The sequence below is a fragment of the Mirounga leonina genome, unplaced genomic scaffold, assembly GCF_011800145.1.
Source record: "Mirounga leonina isolate KUSES-001 unplaced genomic scaffold, KU_Mleo_1.0 Mir_101046, whole genome shotgun sequence".
Taxonomy (NCBI): Eukaryota; Metazoa; Chordata; class Mammalia; order Carnivora; family Phocidae; genus Mirounga; species Mirounga leonina.
This window is the reverse complement of record NW_023270055.1, coordinates 530,308-549,313: the sequence shown is the minus strand read 5'-3', so window position 1 is coordinate 549,313 and position 19,006 is coordinate 530,308. Positions and strand designations below refer to the sequence as shown.

The window sequence follows — 19,006 nt, the reverse complement described above, 5'->3', positions numbered from 1 at the left end:
ATATGTGACAAAAGTGTAAGAGTGATTAACTTAGGATTTTTAAAAAAAGTGCCAACACTTGTTTTTCATTTTTCTAATAAAAAAAAGATTTTATTTATTTGAGAGAGAGAGAGAGAGCATGAGCAAGGGGCAGGGAGAGGGAAAAGCAGATTCCCTGAAAGGCTGGGAAGCCGGAAACAGGGCTCGATCCCAGGACCCTGAGGCTCTCAACTGAGCCACCCAGGTGCTCCAAAGCGTAAATACTTTTTAGCACAAAGACGCAATGTCTGAAATGTTGAATTCAGTGTCATGCGAATATATGCTATACAAATAATTAATTTTAATGTATAATGCTTAAGAACAAAAGAGTAAGAACAAAAACACACAAGACAAATTCTTCTTAAATCAAATTCTATTTGTGAATTCAGCAAAATAATTTCTATAAAACAAAACAGCAAAATATTTAAATAGTATAGGACAGGCTGTATCTGTTTGCAGGATATTTGGTTTTTTAAATACAGTATTAACTCATGAGTTATAGAATCCTGAAACAAATGTTTATTCTAAAATAGTACTTCAGAATTATATTAACCAGAAGTTTATTTTAATTAAATACCAACATAAGAGTTTTGGAATGGAAAAGGAACTGGGACAATGCTTGCTTTCAAGTAAAACTGTGACTGACTAGAAAATCAGTCATATATCTAGTTGCAAGGGTACTTCAAAATATTGTGGGATTTTGATTATGTCCAGTTCAGTGGGCTTCTGTAAAAGTTGCACCTAATAAACTCTATCATAAAACAAAACAAGCACACAAAATACAGTCGTCTATTATGCTCCACACATTCTGGGGTAGCAAAACTTTGCATATTCTTTTTAATGTTTTAAAATTCCTAAAACCAATATTTTCACATTCTTTATCCCAACAAGAGACTGAACTGTCAAACTTAAAAATTAAGAACATATGAGTAACTGAAAAGTGCCTCTTTGTCACATTTTCCCTCTTGTTTTATATGTACTCTAGGTGTAAGAAATAAAACCTCTGGGTAACACAACTGTCACTTTGGGGAAACTGCTGTCACTCAGGTGATTTTGTCTTCACTGGCTACACAAACTTAGTGTGAGGCCATGCTAAATGTTACAGCATCACTATAGCTTTAAAGTGATTAATCAGAATAAAAAGGTAATGAAAAATATCCAGACACAATGTTACATCACCAATTTTTCCACATCATCCATATAATTGAAAGGTTACCAATCAGCCTGACATGGCTGTAGTAACTAGAATTAACAAGAAACCAATGGTGTGATTATTATGGATGGGCTGTTTTATATTACTTTTGGTTTTATTTTTGGTAAAGGATTTGATCCAACTGCCATGAAGCAGACAATACTGGATGCAGAATGCAGCACACATAACAAGAAAATTATTTTTTTGTAGAACTGACTCTTCATCCAAAAATTTTTTTTCTTGGTTAAGAATTAACAGTCAAACATTAATATACTATATACATCTTTGCCATTTACATATTCGTATCAGCCATTTAATACAAAACACTATACACTTTCCCCTGCAGGTGGCTTATATATATTGACCGCAAATGAGACAGTGAATAGACTTTCCACTCCGTGTTGAACAGTTTCTCTAGTTTTGAATACTAGCCAGACACAGAAAAAGTTTGGACAGTAAGGCCTGAGTGCACGGTCTTAAAGGAAGCAGTTATGATAGGTATTTCACTGATCCTTCATTTGAGATGAGGATACTTCTTCATTGCCTTCAAAGTTTTCTTGTGCATGTTGGCCAGTTTTTTGATGGTTGTTCAAGTGTTGTGCTGCTGGCCCTGTATATGGCTGTCCATGCACATAATTATTCTGAGGATGAAAGAGAGCCATATGTCAAACTTTTCATATCTTAAAATTAAAAATCATGGGACAATGTTTGTCTAAAAGTAGACATGTCTCTTCTAGGGATTTATCTTTTAAAAACAATCATGTAGTTACAAAATAATCTATAAATCAATTCTAATATTCTAAGGAATTTAAGTATGATATGAGAAATTGTTTTGTGAAAATGTGGCTTTGTGATAAAATTGGATTCTACTTTCACAAGGGAAGTATTTTAAAATGTTTATCACCAAATGCTCCGCTTAAGAGAATCGGTCCTCTGAGTGTGGTCCATAGACCAGCAGCATCAGCATCACCTGGAAACTTGTTAGAAATACAGTCTTACATTCCACCTTTAATGAATCACAAATCCTGGAGTTGGGAACTTAGCAACCTGTTTTTAACAAATGCCTTTACATGATTCTGCGGCATATTAAATTTAAAGCCCCCAATTAGTCATGTTTGTGGTTCAAATTTAGGACAATCTTTGAGAAACATTTCCCCAAATTCTTCTTTTTCAATGAAAGTTGAACTGTTCTGTACATTTCTTACCAGTTATCATTTTTCCCCAGTGAATCATCTGTTGAAATCACTCAAACTAATTTTGTAAAACATTTTTACTGAAAAGGAATACTGGGGCAAAAGTAACCATGATATGTTTGTCTTAATGTTTCTTCACAGGTATTAATTTTATGTTAATGTGAAATATCACACATTTTTATTAATTACAGCAAGTAGCACAAGGGGACTGCCTAACTGGCCAGGAAAAGTGCCATAAGGGTAGACTGAAACATGTTGCAACATGACATCAACTCTAACCACACTGTTCCTCTGATCATCCTGGCAAAGCTATTCTAAATAACCCCTTTATAATATCATAGTCACAGCCGATAATTTACAAAATATGTAAAAAAATAACGAAATTCTCTTCAGGCAAATTACAAAAACTTACTGAATAAAAACAAAAACAAACAAAAAAACATAAAAACCCACCAAACTCTTCTTTACCTGTTGACAGTGAGAGCCAGATGAATGAGGATACAATGGGGTATCTTCTGGTAGAGATGACTCATGCTCATCTGGGGCATCCTGGTCATCTGGCTCCTAATTTTAAATAGAGATTAGTAATTTGATTATGAAAGCAACTTTAAATTTAGTTTAATTTCCTTTTGAGAAAAAAGTCTTAAAAATGCACCCACTGGGGGCCCCTGGGTGGCTCAGTCATTAGGCGTCTGCCTTCGGCTCAGGTCATGATCCCAGGGTCCTGGGATCGAGTCCCGCATCAGGCTCCCTGCTCTGTGGGAGGCCTACTTCTCCCTCTCCCAACTCCCCCTGCTTGTGTTCCCTGTGTTGCTGTCAAATAAAATCTTTAAAAAAAAAAAAAATGCACCCGCCAACTGCTTTAACATTTTTTCATTTAAAGCAAATAAAATAATTAACAATTAGAGAAAAAAGTTAGATTTTCCCAGATATATAATTTTTAGGTAACTTCACAGAAATTTCTCCAAAATAACTCTAATAAAGGAGTTAATAAGCTCCTTTGAGTCCTTAAAAACAAAATCAAGCAACAAAAAACATTAAGGCCAACAAAACTGAAACACAATTTTTTTATGTAATAGACACTGGCCTATAAATATAAAAATTACTTTTCTTTCTTCCATTTTTATCTGCTGCCCCTTGGTGGCTTTTTTTACCTCCTCTGGACAGAGTTCACAAGCTTTTGCAAGAGTCATCCTTGCACTATGTGATCTCTCTAAGAAATAACCATTTGATGTTTCATTGCTTTGCACTGGAGGAGACCAACTATTGTAAGCATATTGAGGATTGCCAGTATAAGGTCTTCTTTCAAGTTCATCTCCAAGCCATTCCACTGCCCAGGTCCACTTTCTTTTAAGATCTCCATTACCCTTCAAAAGAAGAAAAAAACTATGTGAAAAAATTTAGAGTAATTTTCAATGTTAAAATAAATTCTAAGTCCAAAATTTCACAATTCTTTTAAAACAGTTCTTAATTATGATACAGATTATCACATGATTTGAGAAAAAAATTCTCACCTGTAATATTTGGTAAGCAACAGGACAACTGCTAAAGAGTGCTACCATACATTTTATACATTGGTATGCTCTTTTTTGATAGTGATTCTTAGAGCGCTGGATTGTATCAAACAAACCATCTCGATCATCTGGGATTCCTTTAAGTGCATTATGAATTCTAAAAAAGAATCAGATATAAAAATTTGTAGTATCAACTAGCTAACACTGTGCCTACTTAGTGCTGTTCAATACATGTTTTGATGTAATCATCAAATCCATTTAACCCTAATTACCTAGGTAATTATAAACCCATTTTACAGATGAAAAAACAAGTATAGAATTCAGTTTGCCTAATGTCATAGAGCTAGCAAGTTGGAGAGATGGCTTAAGTCTGAAAAGTTTGAAGTCTTACTCAAATTATTAATCCAATATTATCTTGCTAACTATAATTTAAATGCATTACTAATACTGAATTAAGGATTAAAATTAACTACAACTATGTCTGCAAGACTGCTTCAGTTGAATATAATTTACTTTGACTATCACCAAATTACTTTGAGTCAGATCATCCGATTTATTAATTTATTTTAGAGAAAGAAGGGAGAGTGTGTGTGCACATGTGCAGGAGGCAGGGGGGTAGAGGGAGAGGTAAAGAAAGAATCTCAAGCAGACTCCCCAGTGGGCACAAAGCCTGACACAAGGCTTAATCCTGAGATCATAATCTTAGCCAAAACCAAGAGCTGGATGCCTAACCAACTGAGCCCCCCAGGTGCCCTCCAGATCTTTATTTTTTTTAAAAAAGATTTTATTTGACAGAGACACAGCGAGAGCAGGAACAAAGCAGGGGGAGTGGGAGAGGGAGAAGTAGGCTTCCTGTGGAGCAGGGAGCCCAATGCAGGGCTTGGATCATAACCTGAGCTGAAGGCAGACGCCTAACAACTGAGCCACCCAGGCGCCCCCAGATCTTTTTTTTTTAAAGACTGCAGAGTCTAGTGTATATGGAAGTGATGTAATTTGACAGTACACAATGAACTTGAATTCTAATCATTAGAATACACATATGGTGGATAAAGCAATTTTTACTGGCAAGAGTACAACTTGGCTGATTCACTAATAATCAGATTGTATTGCAGTTCTAACCAAATCTTAGCATGACATTTTATACCACCAATTATTTCTTGTTTTTCTCAAAAGCCAATTTAAAATTATTTGTGGGAAAAACATGACTTCTTTCTTTTTTAGGAAGACCAAGATAGAAAGTGTCTAGAGAAATTCTCCTTTTCACCATTTACTTTACTTACTAGAACATCATTATATTCCAAATCAAAAACAAATTTTTTGGTTTAGTGTGTGTTGTTTTTATTTTGGTTATCTCTACCCATAATGTGGGGCTTGAACTCCCGACCCCCAAGATCAAGGTTGCATGCTCTTCTGATTGAGCCAGCCAGGCACCTGTTTTGTGCTTTTGTTTAGTATATATATTCATAATCTAAGTCTTGTTTATCTTGGAATACTATAGTATTATAGTATATACTCTATATATACCTCTACAGTTTTAAGTGATAATGAAGTCACTCAGTATTTTTGCCACATTACCATTACTACAACTATTTTTTATATACCATTGTAAATCATATTGTCTTTGCCTGTCCTGTTGCCTGTAACTGGTCTGGCACATAGCAGATACTTTGTAATGTATATTGAATAGACTAAATGTTCATTATAATCTCACTTTTATGTGGAATTTAAGAAACAGATGAACATGTGGGAAGAGGAAAAAAAAAGAAAAAGAAGAGAGAGAGAGAAACAAACCATGAGACTTAAGCATAGAGAATACAGTGACTGTTGCTGGAGGGAAGTGGGTGGGGGATGGGTGATAGGCACTAGGGCTGGGATGAGCACTGGGTGTTGTTATTAAGTGATCAATCACCGAAATCTACTCCTGAAACCAGTATTGCACTGTATGTTAACTAACTAGAATTCAAACAAAAATAAAATCAAAGTCTGTCATGATACTGAAATAGGTACTGAATAATAAATGTGCAGGGAGCCTGATGCGGGACTCGATCCCGGGACTCTAGGATCATGACCTGAGCTGAAGGCAGTTGCTTAACCAACTGAGCCACTCAGGCGCCCTTTGCACTCCTTTCTTATTATTGTTTTTAAGATAAAACATTCTTTTTTTTTTTAAGATTTTATTTATTTATTTATTTGAGACAGAGAGAATGAGAGAGAGAGAGCACATGAGAGGGGGGGAGGGTCAGAGGCAGAAGCAGACTCCCTGCCGAGCAGGGAGCCCGATGCGGGACTCGATCCTGGGACTCCAGGATCATGACCTGAGCCGAAGGCAGTCGCTTAACCAACTGAGCCACCCAGGCGCCCCTAAGATAAAACATTCTTAACAGAGCTTCAATAAGTAAAAATGTATTTGGGCAGCTGGTAATTTCAATTATTATTTCTAGAACCTAAAAAAATGTAATTATTCTGATAGCAAAAAGTATGTATCCACCTGTGAGTCTGCCAAGAATCTTCAATAAGTAAAATTTGCAAAAGTAAATCCAAATATGGCCGAAGTTCATAGGTGTATGAATATGCAACCTAGAACAAGTAAAACATAGTTGAATTACTAATTTAAAGGAATCGTGAATCAAGTTATGGACATATGAATATTTATTTTCCTTTAACCTGCCAGAGAAGTTCACTGAGGACAGTAGATGAGAACTGAGGATTCTCCCAGCAGCAAAAACGAAGCAATTTGATGGTTTCCTCTGAGTTACTGCAGTCTTCAATAATTTTCTTCACATAACTTGTTCTCACAAACAAAATGTCTGCGACATTCTGCTGAATTGGCATTATAGGCTGTGATAAATTGGGATCACCAAAAGGATTGGGAAGAGGGGGATTACCTAGAACAGATTTGTCATCAATGAAAAGCCAATAAACTTCTACACAAAATTACAATACTGAATTTTTTACTTCAAAAATTGACTATAAATTAACTTTCTTAGGTCCAATAAAACATTCACTAAAATAATCAGATATATTCTGATGGTAAGATCCAAAAAAATGGAAACACTGACACTGAAGACAAAAAATTAAAGTTAAAATTCTTAAGCCAACCATTTCATAAGTAAGGGATTTATCACAGTAGGTAGTAAATTTTTAAAAATTCTTTTTGAACATGTGAAACAGCTTCCTGGTTTTAAAAAATAACAAAAGCATGAGCTTTCAGACTCTAAGTTTGTTTTTATAAATATTCAGAGATTTAATTAAGTAATACAGAAGTCTCCCATTATTGTTAAGTTATGATACAGAATAAAATAGTCTACTTTACCATTGATTGAAGACTGCATTCTTGATGAGACATTGCAACAGCGGATCAGCTGAGACACTACTGAATATAACTTGCCCAATTCAGCATACTGGTATTTGATTGGAGGACCTGGTCCTTCATCTAAAGACACTAGCATAAATGTAGCAGGTACACTCAATTTTAGAAGCTGTGTCTTTTCTGCCATACCTATCAAAAAGGGGAGAATATATGTCGGGAAATAAAAACAACTGGAATGGCAAGTGTTGCACTAAGAAAAAGTATCTAATATAGCTACCTATAGTTTTATGAAAGTTCATCTACCTATGTTTAGACTACAGAAATACAGACGGAACAGAAATTGATTTAGTTTAATTATTCTAACAGAAATTGTGATTGTGGCATTCCAGTAACACTGAGCTCTAAAGGAAGTATACCGTTTAGGGTCTAGAGACCCTACATGGCAACTCTCACCAATATAAAGTAAGGTAGGGGCACCTGAGTGGCTTAGTTGGTTACATGTCTGCCTTCGGCTCAGGTCATGATTCTGGAGGGTCTTGGGATTGAGCCCCTCGCCAGGCTCCCCCTTTTTAGCAGGGAGTCTGCTTCTTCGTCTCCCTCTACCCCCACCCATGCTTTCACTCTCTCTCTCAAATGAATAAATAAATGAATAAATGATTATTATTTTTAAGAGTTTATATTTATTTATTTGACATAGAGTACATGTGCACAAGCAGAGGGAGCTTGTTTATGTGATACCCTCTTCCCTCTTAACTATAAGATTCCCAGAATCTCAATTAGAGATACATAAAGGAAATGATAGTACACTACAGAGACAATGGGAGAAAAGAGAAAAAAAGTAAAATTTTCTATTAAGTCATCAGCAGTGACTAATCAATTAGTTGATTAATTAAGTTCATAAAGATTATACTTTACAAAGAGGAACATTTAGATAAACAATTTAATCTTGGATACAAAATATGTGTAATGAAAATGATCTCTGGGGTGTCTCTGGACAGCTCAGTCGGTTAAGTGTCTGCCTTGGCTCAGGTCATGATCTCAGGGTCCTGGATCCAAGTCCTGCGTCATGCTCCCTGCTTCTATCTCTCCCTCTGCCTGCCGCTCTGCCTACTTGTGCTCTCTTTCTCTCTCTCTGACAAATAAATAAAATCTTAAAAAAAAATGTAGGCTTATTTTCATCTTTTTCTTTTGATTATGACTAATGGGTGACAATATGCTTATATTTGTTTCCTCTCCCTGCCCTGATGCCCTCCCCATTTCATACTCTTGCTCTCAAATAAATAAAATCCTTAAAAATAAATAAATAAAATGACCTCTGACTCAATTCCTCAAAAAATTCTACTCAAATATATGCTAATACTGCAAAATTTTTAACTAAACCACATCTCAAAAGATTAGTAATTCTGAGCTATTGGTGCATCAACACCTGAATCACTGATGTTTAAATTTTGTAATATAAATGTAACAAACTTACTCTTTCTAAACTCTTAACAAACAATAATCTAAAAGAATTTTAAAAATTTCAGAAAATTTCTTATGTATATTCTTGACTATCTATCCATACAGAAAACAGTGACTAAGTGCTACTGTGCAAAAAGCCCTGATCACAAGAACTTCATACTCTAGTTGTGGTGGGCATGACAAAAAAACTTAAAATCTAATCAAAACACAAGAGAATAAGCCTAACAAAACAGTATAGCATAACACTTTAGGTAAGCACTCTGGAACAACTGAGAAGAAATGAACACAAGAAAAGCATATTTTGAAAACAGTTACTGATACTGATTTCAACAGAATAACTTACGTACATTTTCACTGACTTCAATTTAACAAAAACATAGGTACAGAGCAACTTCTTTAGGAAGTGATTCTTTTTTTTTAAGATTTTATTTTATTTGAGAAAGAGAGAGAGAGACAGAGCATGAGAGGGGGAAGGGTCAGAAGGAGAAGCAGGTTCCCCCGCCCAGCAGGGAGCCTGATGTTGGACTCCATCCTGGGACTCTGGGATCATGACCTGAGCTGAAGGCAGTTGCTTAACCACCTGACACCTGAGCCACACAGGCGCCCGATAGGAAGTGATCTAAACCTGACAAATACAACCACTTGGGATCCTTTAGAGAATGGTTTTTCCTATCCTTAGAAATTCTGATTCATATCATGTGGGATATAGCCTGTGAAACAGTATTTTTAAACCAGGATTAGGAGATAAAAATATGAGCAAGAAATACTCACTAAACTTAACAACTATCAAGGAAATAATATAAGTGCATAAATTATCAGAATCCAAAATGAGAACTGCCTTATTAAAAAGTGATACAAAAAATCTGCAATGGATTTTAACATCATAAATACGGAATACTGCCTCTATTTCAGAAGATTTAGGTATCATCACTGCATTAAAATACATTCATCATTTAGTACTAAATATGAAATAATACATTGTATGGAATTATTAAAAATTCTTACCTAAATTAGCATACATTACAAACAGATTGAAATATTGCTGTAAATGACGGCCATGCTCTGAAACTTCCCTTCTAAGGAGATTTAATACTGCTCTTAGTAAGTGATCACTCAAGCTTAAGTTATCACATGCCTGTGAAGGATAAAATATTTTATTAGCAACCAGATGGAGAAAAGGATACTTCCTATATATATGTTTGCATTAGGAATACATTCATATATATATATGATTGCATTAGGCAGAAATATCAGGAAGTAAATTACTAAAAATAGTTGCTTTTACAGAGATGGAGGGAAGAGCTGGAAATTCCACTGTAGGTATTACTGTTGTAACCGAAAAAAACAAAACAAAACATAGTTTTATGCTAAATAGGCTACTTAAAAGATTCAAGTTTAGCATTATAAAAGTCCTCCCTGAACATATGTAATCTGAAGACTTACTACATAACTGCTAATAACTAAATAAACAGAAGGAATTTTCCTTACATTCTGAAAGCACCCAATAATCATAGTCATTGCTGTGAAATAATTTTAATAAATATACGCATGCTTGTATATATATGTTATATGTGTTAAACAAATGCATATGTTTAGTGATTTGATCTTGCAGGAAACAGAATTTACTTGTATTTCATTGTTAGAGAAAAGCTTTCAATTACCTGACCAGAAAGTCCAGGAGATGTAAATGATGAAGGACAAGGCCCATCTTGCAAAGAAAAATGTGCAATAAATACTATAAGTTTTGCAAATGCACCCCTCACTTCGGCACTAGGGCACTCGAGGAGATATTCAGAGAAGCGATTTGAAACATTAAAAAGAACATTATGAGCAAACCAAAATCGCACATTTTTGCTATGACGGAGTAGAATGCACAGTGCATCATACCTAAAACAGAAAAATATATGAATATCAACTTGTATTAATGTTCTTCTGTTTTTAATTTCTATAGTGAACCAACAGACTTCTATGAATAAAATAAAAAAAAGTTCTTCTCTAATTAATGGTCATGGTTAGTTCTAGAACTGTGACTTGATCTAGTCCATAGTCACAAAATGAATTAAATGAGAACTTGTGTAGATGGATGCAAATGTATTTTCAAAAAGATGCTGAAACAGCTGTTAGATCAAGATACTGTAATGTCCTCCACACTTTCACAATTAGAAACTTAAGACCATAAACACTTAAAAAAAACTTCTGTATTTTTGAACTTAAGTCAAAATTCCATCTAGATAAAGCTTAAAACTTTCATGATAAAACAGTAGGAGCTATAATTTAATAGAAATAGGAGTCAATTTTTGAATAGAAGGCATACTAAGATTAAGCAATTTTAATATTCTTTTCAACATTACTACCACATTTTTATCCTATGTTTGAAATAAGATTCTCATGGCTAGGGAAAAATAAGGCAGTGCAGTATTGATTCAAACCGACCATGAGTATAATATGAATAAAATTCAAAGCCATGTACCAATCACTGGCAGGGCCACGGACAATTTTCTTTGTGTGAAATCCAGTGGTAAAGAGGAATCTAGCTGCAAGTTGAATACTAATCATAGTGATTTCTTCTGCTTCAGGCAATAAGTGATCTTGTCCTTTAAAAAACATGTATGTAATCAAACATTTTTATTTAAACATACTTAAACAAATGCCCAATGTTAAAAGGATCTTAGCTAAAAGTAATCTTTAGTGCCTATCTTAGTACTTCACCAAACCATGTTTCAAACTAATGTTTAAGTCAAATAAATTGTTACAAATAAAAGCTCTTCAATGTTCTAGATACTATCACTACTCAAAAATATAGGGATCTTAAATACTTGACTTTAACATAATGAACGAAAAATGCTGACATTGGGATGCCTGGGTGGTTCAACGGGTTAAGCATCTGCTCAGGTCATTATCCCAGGGTCTTGGATCGAGTTCCAAATTGGGCTCCTTACTCGGTGGGGAGTCTGCTTCTCCCTCTGCCTGCACTGCCTGCCATTCACCCTGCTTATGGTCTCCCTCCCCGCTTCTCTCTGACAAATGCATAAATATCTTTTATTAAAAAAAAAGCTGACATCTTTAAAATAAATGATGCTAATTATTTTCTGAAAAAAAAAAAGGAAAAAGAAAACTGAAGGAAACTGAAGGAAACCTTCAGAAAACTGAAGGAAAATACTAATATGCATTTATGGCCGATAAACACTTCTATAAGTTAAATAAAAATTATTATTTATTAAGAAGAAGCTAAATTCCAGAAACTTACCTGGAACAGGGCTTAGATAAATACCATTACATGTAAGCAGTTTTTTCACAAACTGAAAATATTCTAAACTGTACTGCATTCGGTTATGCATGAATTGCACATTTTGTTTTCGAACACTTCTCTCAATGGCTGGTGACATAATTTGATGGGGTCTTGTAATAGTAAGCTCTGATATGTATCTTATCATCTGATCATCTTGGTCTACTGTGTCCATTCGTTCATAAAAAAGTATATAAGCATTCCACCATCTTTTTTGCCGCCTGTATGACATCCGCTTCATCATATGATCAAATACTTCTCCCATGTACTCTCCACCAAAACACTGATTTTTCATTTCTTCATCATCATCCATTTTACATTCTGTTACATCTCCATCATCAAATTTATACCAGCAATTTCTCTCACCATCTTTACCATTCCTCTGAATGATGTAAGAATAATAATGTCCTCCACTTGCTTGACCACTGTGTACAAGCACACCCACAAGTCTGTATTTTGTGCTTCCTGTTGTCTCACTTTCAGACTGCTCATTCTGTTTTATCAACTGACTGTGTGGGTTTACGTTATTTCCTTCCAGTTTTGCAACACCTGGTACTGTGTAAGGTTCCATGTCCAACTCTCGTGGAAATTCAAAATAATCATTGAATTTAATTGCACATTCTCTTTCCCAGTCATAGTCAAATCGTTTCAATTGGATAGCAAGAACAGGAGGCAACTTTTTAATTAGCAAGCGCTTTACTGTATCAACCTACAATAAACAGTGAATATAAACAGGTGCTTTTATAACCCAAATAAAAAATAAAAAATTTAAAACTTTATGATCTGGATTTATTCAGAAATAGAGTACATAATAATGAATATAATCAAGATCATTTTGTTACTACTTTTTCAAAACTTTTATACCAAACCTAAAAATAAGTAATTACTGTCTCATGTGAACAGAAATTAATGGCTACATGTTTCCATACTGCTATTTCTATCTGATCATGTTATTTTTCTAATGTTTATTTTTATGCTAATGAACAGAATCTGCTATAAGCAAACTTAAGAAATACCCCTATGTAATAATAGCATCTACTACATATGGCATTTACGGCCACATAATATGCTAAATGCTGCACACATATTAACATATTTAATTCTGACTGTTGTGAAAAGCTCCTAACTCAAGGTTCATAGTTTAAAATTTAGGGAGGAAGAATGGAAGGAGTTGTAAAAAACAGACTGCCTCAGAGGAAACTGTCTGAGACCTGTAGGTAACAGACAATATTGTAGCTTCAGAGATGACATGATCTATATGATGTTTAATGTCAGAATAATAGAGGTAGTTAGGAGATGAGAGTAGGGCTCAGAAAAATATTTCTGTAATATCTATTATCAAAGGCATGTTGTCATTCCATCTCTGTTTAAATGCCTGTAATTGGGTTGAAAAAATGAAATCTGGTGTTTAGAAAAAGTGCAAGTGGTTTTGAAAATCTGACGTAACCAAATAAAATGAGTGATTCTAAACATGAAGAGTAACCTGGAACATAAAAGAGGAGCAGTGTTTTCTATTATCAGCCCTTCTGGTTTAAGGAATTCAGTGGCAACTGCGACATCTAAAATGAATCATCCAAATGAAATGGTTTTTCCTAGTCCACTGGCTTTATTTTCTCTCAATAGTTTCCTTGACAAATCTCTCAATAGTTTCCCTGATGAATCTTTAAGTTATTGTGACTGCCTCTCTGCCACAACTGTAACAAAGCAGAGTAGAAGAGTGGTATATTTTGAGGTTGAACACAAGCAACTCTGACATCTCCCAGTTCAGTTAAACATTATCATTGATTTTTAAAACCAGACAATACTTACCTTTTTATCACATTTTTCACATCGATATGCATTTGCACCTTCCAATAAATCTCCCTTGATATACTGTTCCAAAGAATCAAGAAGGTTTTGGTGATTTCTAATATCTACATTCAGAGTTGTAAAAGATTCTTCACACTCGTATCTAAAGATATTATTTTAAGAGACAATCAAAAGGATTTATTCCTTAAGTTTCTAGTTATCCTTTAGTTATAAACTTGATGCAAAATATATTTTTAGTCTTTATTATATCATTTAAATGCATTAGTCAGAAAGTTATTAATAAGCTTACTTAAGTTTGTGTGGGCACTATATTAGACTTAAAAAAAAGAATTTAGTTTAAGTCATCTCTATCCCTAATGTGGGGCCCAATCTCATGATCCCAAGATCAAGAAACTCATGCTCTACTGACTAAGCCAGGGAAGTGCTCCTGTAAGATTCTTCATTTTTATAAAAAAGATTTTATTTATTTATTTGAGATAAAGAGTGAGAGAGCACAAGCAGGGAGGAGAGGGAGAAGCAGGCTTCCCGCTGAGCAGGGAGCCCGATGTGGGGCTCAATCTCAGGACCCTGGGCTCATGACCTGAGCCGAAAGCAGATGCTTATCCGACTGAGGCACCCATGCACCCCTATTAGATTGTGAATACATATTATTGCTTATCATCACCTTCATAAAAAACCTTCTAGAAAAAAACAAAACAGAGAGGCATACCCATCCCTGTTTCACAGATAAGGAACTGGAGTGGAAGTGGGAGGTGGGCTATCAAAGAGATTAATTTGGTACACTTAATGAGGAAGAGTGGTGATTTGAAGTTAGGCTTGTCTGACCTCATTGGTTAAGTTCTTTATATTCTCTCATCCTATGGCTTGCTACCTATGTTATGTGTTTAAGTAGTAATTCATGGGGGCGTGTGGAGCCTGCTTAGGATTCTCTTTCCCTGGGGCACCTGGTGGCTCAGTCAGTTAAGGCTTCAGCTTATACTAAAATTGGAACAATAAAAACATTAATTAGCACTTACCTATGGGGGCAGCCTTGGCAAATCTTCTGATCAGCAAATGAACCTCCCAGGACTTGACTTAGTATAGCTGGATGTCCTAAAGCTTTTAAAGCTTCATCTAAACTATCCACCAAAGAATTAAAAAACTCTAAGGCATCATGTTGTTCCCGAAGATTAACAGGTTCACCCCAAAGCCTGAGAAAAAAACAGAATAAAGTTAAGAACTATACTATACCCCCAGAATATCTATATTTTACTTTTCATAACCACAACAAAATTGTCAGAAATCTAAGCTGAGCCTTTATTCATATAGGAAGTAGAAATAAAGCAATAAACACTATCTACCAAGTAGCAATGGTAATGGAAGTGAAGTTCACAGTAAAAACTGTACTCCAGTGTCAAAAGAATTACCAAGAAATTATGGGTAGCAGACTTTAAAAATGGTGTCCTAAAAAAAAAAAAAAAAAAAAAAGAATGGTGTCTTCTATATGAAACAGTATATCTGTGCATTCTGAATGTAAGTAAATAGCATTAACATGAGAAGGAAAACCCCTTCTTATATGGCTGTTGTAATTAACTACTACTTTGGCATTTAGTTCTGCTTAAATCTTGCATGCCATATTGCAAAGGTCACAGCAATTTATTCTTAACCAAGGTGATTTTTCCAAAAAAGAAAAAAAAAAAAAGCTTTGTCATTTTCTAGAGTAATTTCCAGTAATCCAAATGAATTTATGATTTAATCCAGGGGTGCCTGGGTGGCTTAGTCAGTAGAGCATGCAACTCCTGATGTCAGGGTTGTTGGTTTGAGCCCTGCATTGGGAGTAGTTTACTTAAAAGAAAGTTAAAAAAATAAAAATAAAATTTAGGCCAATAGATACTGAGAAGACAAAATACCAAGTGTGCGAACAAAAAATGAGAATTGTGTTGCTAGTATCAGGTTATGATGGATATTAGTAACATTTAATGGTTATAGAATAATAATATACATAAGGGAATAAAATATATTCATTTTCAGCAAAACATATGGTAAAATGTTAAATATGGCAAGGAGGTTTATTATCTTTTGTGTGTGGTGTACTTTTACAATTTAAAAAACTAGCTGCTTATTTTTTATTTTATTTTTAGCTGATTATTTTTTAAAATTACTTTTAAATTTACAGACAATAACATTAAATCTTTTTGGAGCACAATATGTATGTTACCAAATGCAGACAGACGTGTAATGACCACCACAATCAATATACCAGACCATATCTCAGTCCTCACCCCCCACCCCAAATCTCCTAATGCTACCATGTTAGTAGTCAAAACCTTCCATAAATTTTTCCATAACATTTTTGTTGTGGTTATGAAAAGTAAAAATAGTATGAAGTACTGTTTTTCAAAGTTACTTGAGTTTGCTCTTTCAATTTTTCTGGCATTAATGTTTGGGTCAAACTAGTACTTTTTTCCTACCATTTGATTTTTAAAAACAATTTTGAGATAATTGTAGAATCACACAGAGTTCTAAAAAATAACACAAAATATAACCCTCTGTGTCTTTTGCACAGTTACCCCCAATGGGAACATCTTACAAAACTACACAAGCTCCAATGTTACTAAGATTTCTACAGGCTTACTTCTTTGTATCTGTGTAGTATTTAGCTTTATGAAATTTTGTTAACTTCTGTGTATTTGTGTGTCTACCCTGGTCAAGATACAGAACAGTTACCAACATAAGGATCTCTCAAGCATTCATTCTACAATCACACCCATCTACTTGCTACTCATTCACAACTCTGGCAAACACTAGTCTGTCTTTCATTTCTAAAACTTTGTCATTTCAAACATTTTATATGAAGAGAATTATATAGTATGTAGCCTTTTGGATTTGGCCTTTCTCACTCAGCAAAATGCTGAGATTCACCCAAGCTACTGCATGTACCAAGAGTTCATTGTTTTTTAGTATCTAATATGGGTATACCAATTCATTTAACTACTGAGCTGTGGAAGAACATCTTGGTTATTATTCCCAGTCTGGGGCTACTCAGAGCTACTCTGAGTATCTGTGTACAAGTTTTGGTGTCAACCTAAATTTTCTTTTCTCCAGCATAACTGTTCCTGACTGCAACTATGGATTATATAAGGAATTGCTAAATTGCTTTTTAGGATAGCTGAATTATTTTATATTCACACCAGCAACAGGTGATACCATTTCTCAGTATCCTAGCCAGTATCTGGTGTTGCCACTAGATTTATTTTACCAATCCCATACGTGTACTGATCTCTGACATGCTTTCATCTCTTTACTTTTAATTCACAGCATTAAATTTAAATTTGGTATCTTGCATGGTGCAGATAATTGAGGCCTGATTTTTAATCTCATCTAACAATCTGTGGCTTTTAATTGGACCAATTTCACTTTATATTACTACTGATATAAGTGAATTTAGTTGTATTACCCTATTATTTTATTGTTTGTCTATCAGTTTTTCCTTCTCTATCCTTTTGAGAATTATTTAATTATATTTTTCGATTTCAATGAATCTGCTTTTTATCTACCCATCTGTTATTTTTTGTTTGCTCTATAAATAGTCATAACTTATGACGCAGAGTTTATGTTTTGCATTCATATAACGCAAAGAAGCGGGGCACCTAGGTGGCTCAGTTGGTTAAGTGTCTGCCTTCAGCTCAGGTCATGATCCCACTATCCTGGGGTCGAGCCCTATATCAAGAGCCCCGCTTCAAGCTCCCTGCTCTGTGGGAACTCTGCTGCTCCCTCTCCCTCTGCCTCTCCCCTTGCTCATGCTCTCTCTCAAATAAATAAAATAAAATTAAAAAAACAAAGACTCATAGCCAAATAAATAATGGCCTTTACTTTTCTGTTAAAAATATTAAATGTATTACATTAAGATATATATATTTTTAAAGATTTTATTTATTTGACAGAGAGAGACACAGCAAGAGAGGGAACACAAGCAGGGAGAGTGGGAGAGGGAGAAGCAGGCTTCCCGCTGAGCAGGGAGCCCAGTGCGGGGCTCGATCCCAGGACCCTGGGAACATGACCTGAGCCAAAGGCAGATACTTAATGACTGAGCCACCCAGGTGCCCCTACATTAATAATATATTGATTTCCTTTTCAGTATTGTTTTTGTTTTCAATATTTACACAAACTAAATCATAAAAGAAAAACAGAGTACTGTGAATACACAGTATTTTACATTTCTGATATTCTTCTTTTATTTTTGAAATTACAAATTTTCCCTAGTAAATTATCCCCCTCCAGAGGAACTTTGTGAGGAAATTCATCACACATTTCCCTTTGAGAATGAATGTACTTATCTCTCCTTCACTACTCAAGAATATTTTCACTGAAAATAGAATGTTAGGATATTTTCTATTGTTTATTAGTGTCATACCAAGAAATCACTGCAAAATCCAATGTACTGAGTATTCTGCCTTTGTTTTCTTCAAAAAGTTTTATATTTTGTACTTTTATTTCTTATGTTTACATACTTGACCCATTTGGGGTCAATATTTTTTTTTAAAGATTTTATTTATTTTTTAGAGAGCGAGCGAGAGAGAAACAGCATGAGAGGGGAGAGGGTTAGAGGGAGAAGCAGGCTCCCCGCTGAGCCGGGAGCCCGATGTGGGACTCGATCCCAGGACCCTGGGATCATGACCTGAGCCGAAGGCAGACGCTTAACCATCTGAGCCACCCAGGCGCCCTGGGGTCAATATTAATACGTATGATGTAAGGTCAAGGTCAAATGGTCAAAGACTGAAAGCTTTTTTCTAAGATCAGGAAAGAGGCAGGATGTCTTATTTCTTCATAGCACTGGAAGGTCTATAGCAAATACCAATTGGTAAATTAAGAAACACAGTATCTAAACTGGATATCCTAAAGATTTCACAAAAAACTGTTAGAATTCAAGGAATAAATTCAGCAAATTTGCAAGATATAAAAATCAACACGTAAAAATCAGTACGTGGGATTATTATTGACGCATACAGAGTTTCAGTTCAGAAAAAAAGAAAGAAAAAAGTTCTGGATTTCAGTGATTGTGCACAAAATGTAAATGTGCTCAATGCCAATGAACTGTACACAGAAAAGCATTTAAAATACTCTTATGTCATACATGTTTTTTTTTTTATTTTTTTAAAGATTTTATTTATTTATTTGACAGAGAGAGAGAGAGCGAGAGCAGGAACACAAGCAGGGGGAGTGGGAGAGGGAGAAGCAGGCTTC

General features: G+C 34.8%; 1 protein-coding gene across 1 annotated transcript in view; it reads right to left on the bottom strand.

The window, feature by feature from the left end:
* Nucleotides 1–373: 373 nt before the first annotated feature.
* LOC118008845 (probable ubiquitin carboxyl-terminal hydrolase FAF-X) overlaps nt 374–19,006 on the bottom strand; it is a 150,793-nt gene continuing 132,160 nt past the window's right edge. Inside the window, exons 18-30 of the mRNA XM_035002701.1 lie at nt 14,800–14,973; nt 13,784–13,925; nt 11,936–12,683; nt 11,159–11,282; nt 10,350–10,575; nt 9,694–9,823; nt 7,231–7,416; nt 6,582–6,802; nt 6,406–6,494; nt 3,918–4,074; nt 3,558–3,770; nt 2,872–2,967; nt 374–1,851 (exon numbers count right to left, since the gene is read on the bottom strand). Coding sequence (XP_034858592.1) covers nt 1,714–1,851; nt 2,872–2,967; nt 3,558–3,770; nt 3,918–4,074; nt 6,406–6,494; nt 6,582–6,802; nt 7,231–7,416; nt 9,694–9,823; nt 10,350–10,575; nt 11,159–11,282; nt 11,936–12,683; nt 13,784–13,925; nt 14,800–14,973 — 2,644 coding nt within the window. The 3' untranslated portion in view covers nt 374–1,713. The remainder of the gene's footprint in view (nt 1,852–2,871; nt 2,968–3,557; nt 3,771–3,917; nt 4,075–6,405; nt 6,495–6,581; nt 6,803–7,230; nt 7,417–9,693; nt 9,824–10,349; nt 10,576–11,158; nt 11,283–11,935; nt 12,684–13,783; nt 13,926–14,799; nt 14,974–19,006) is intronic.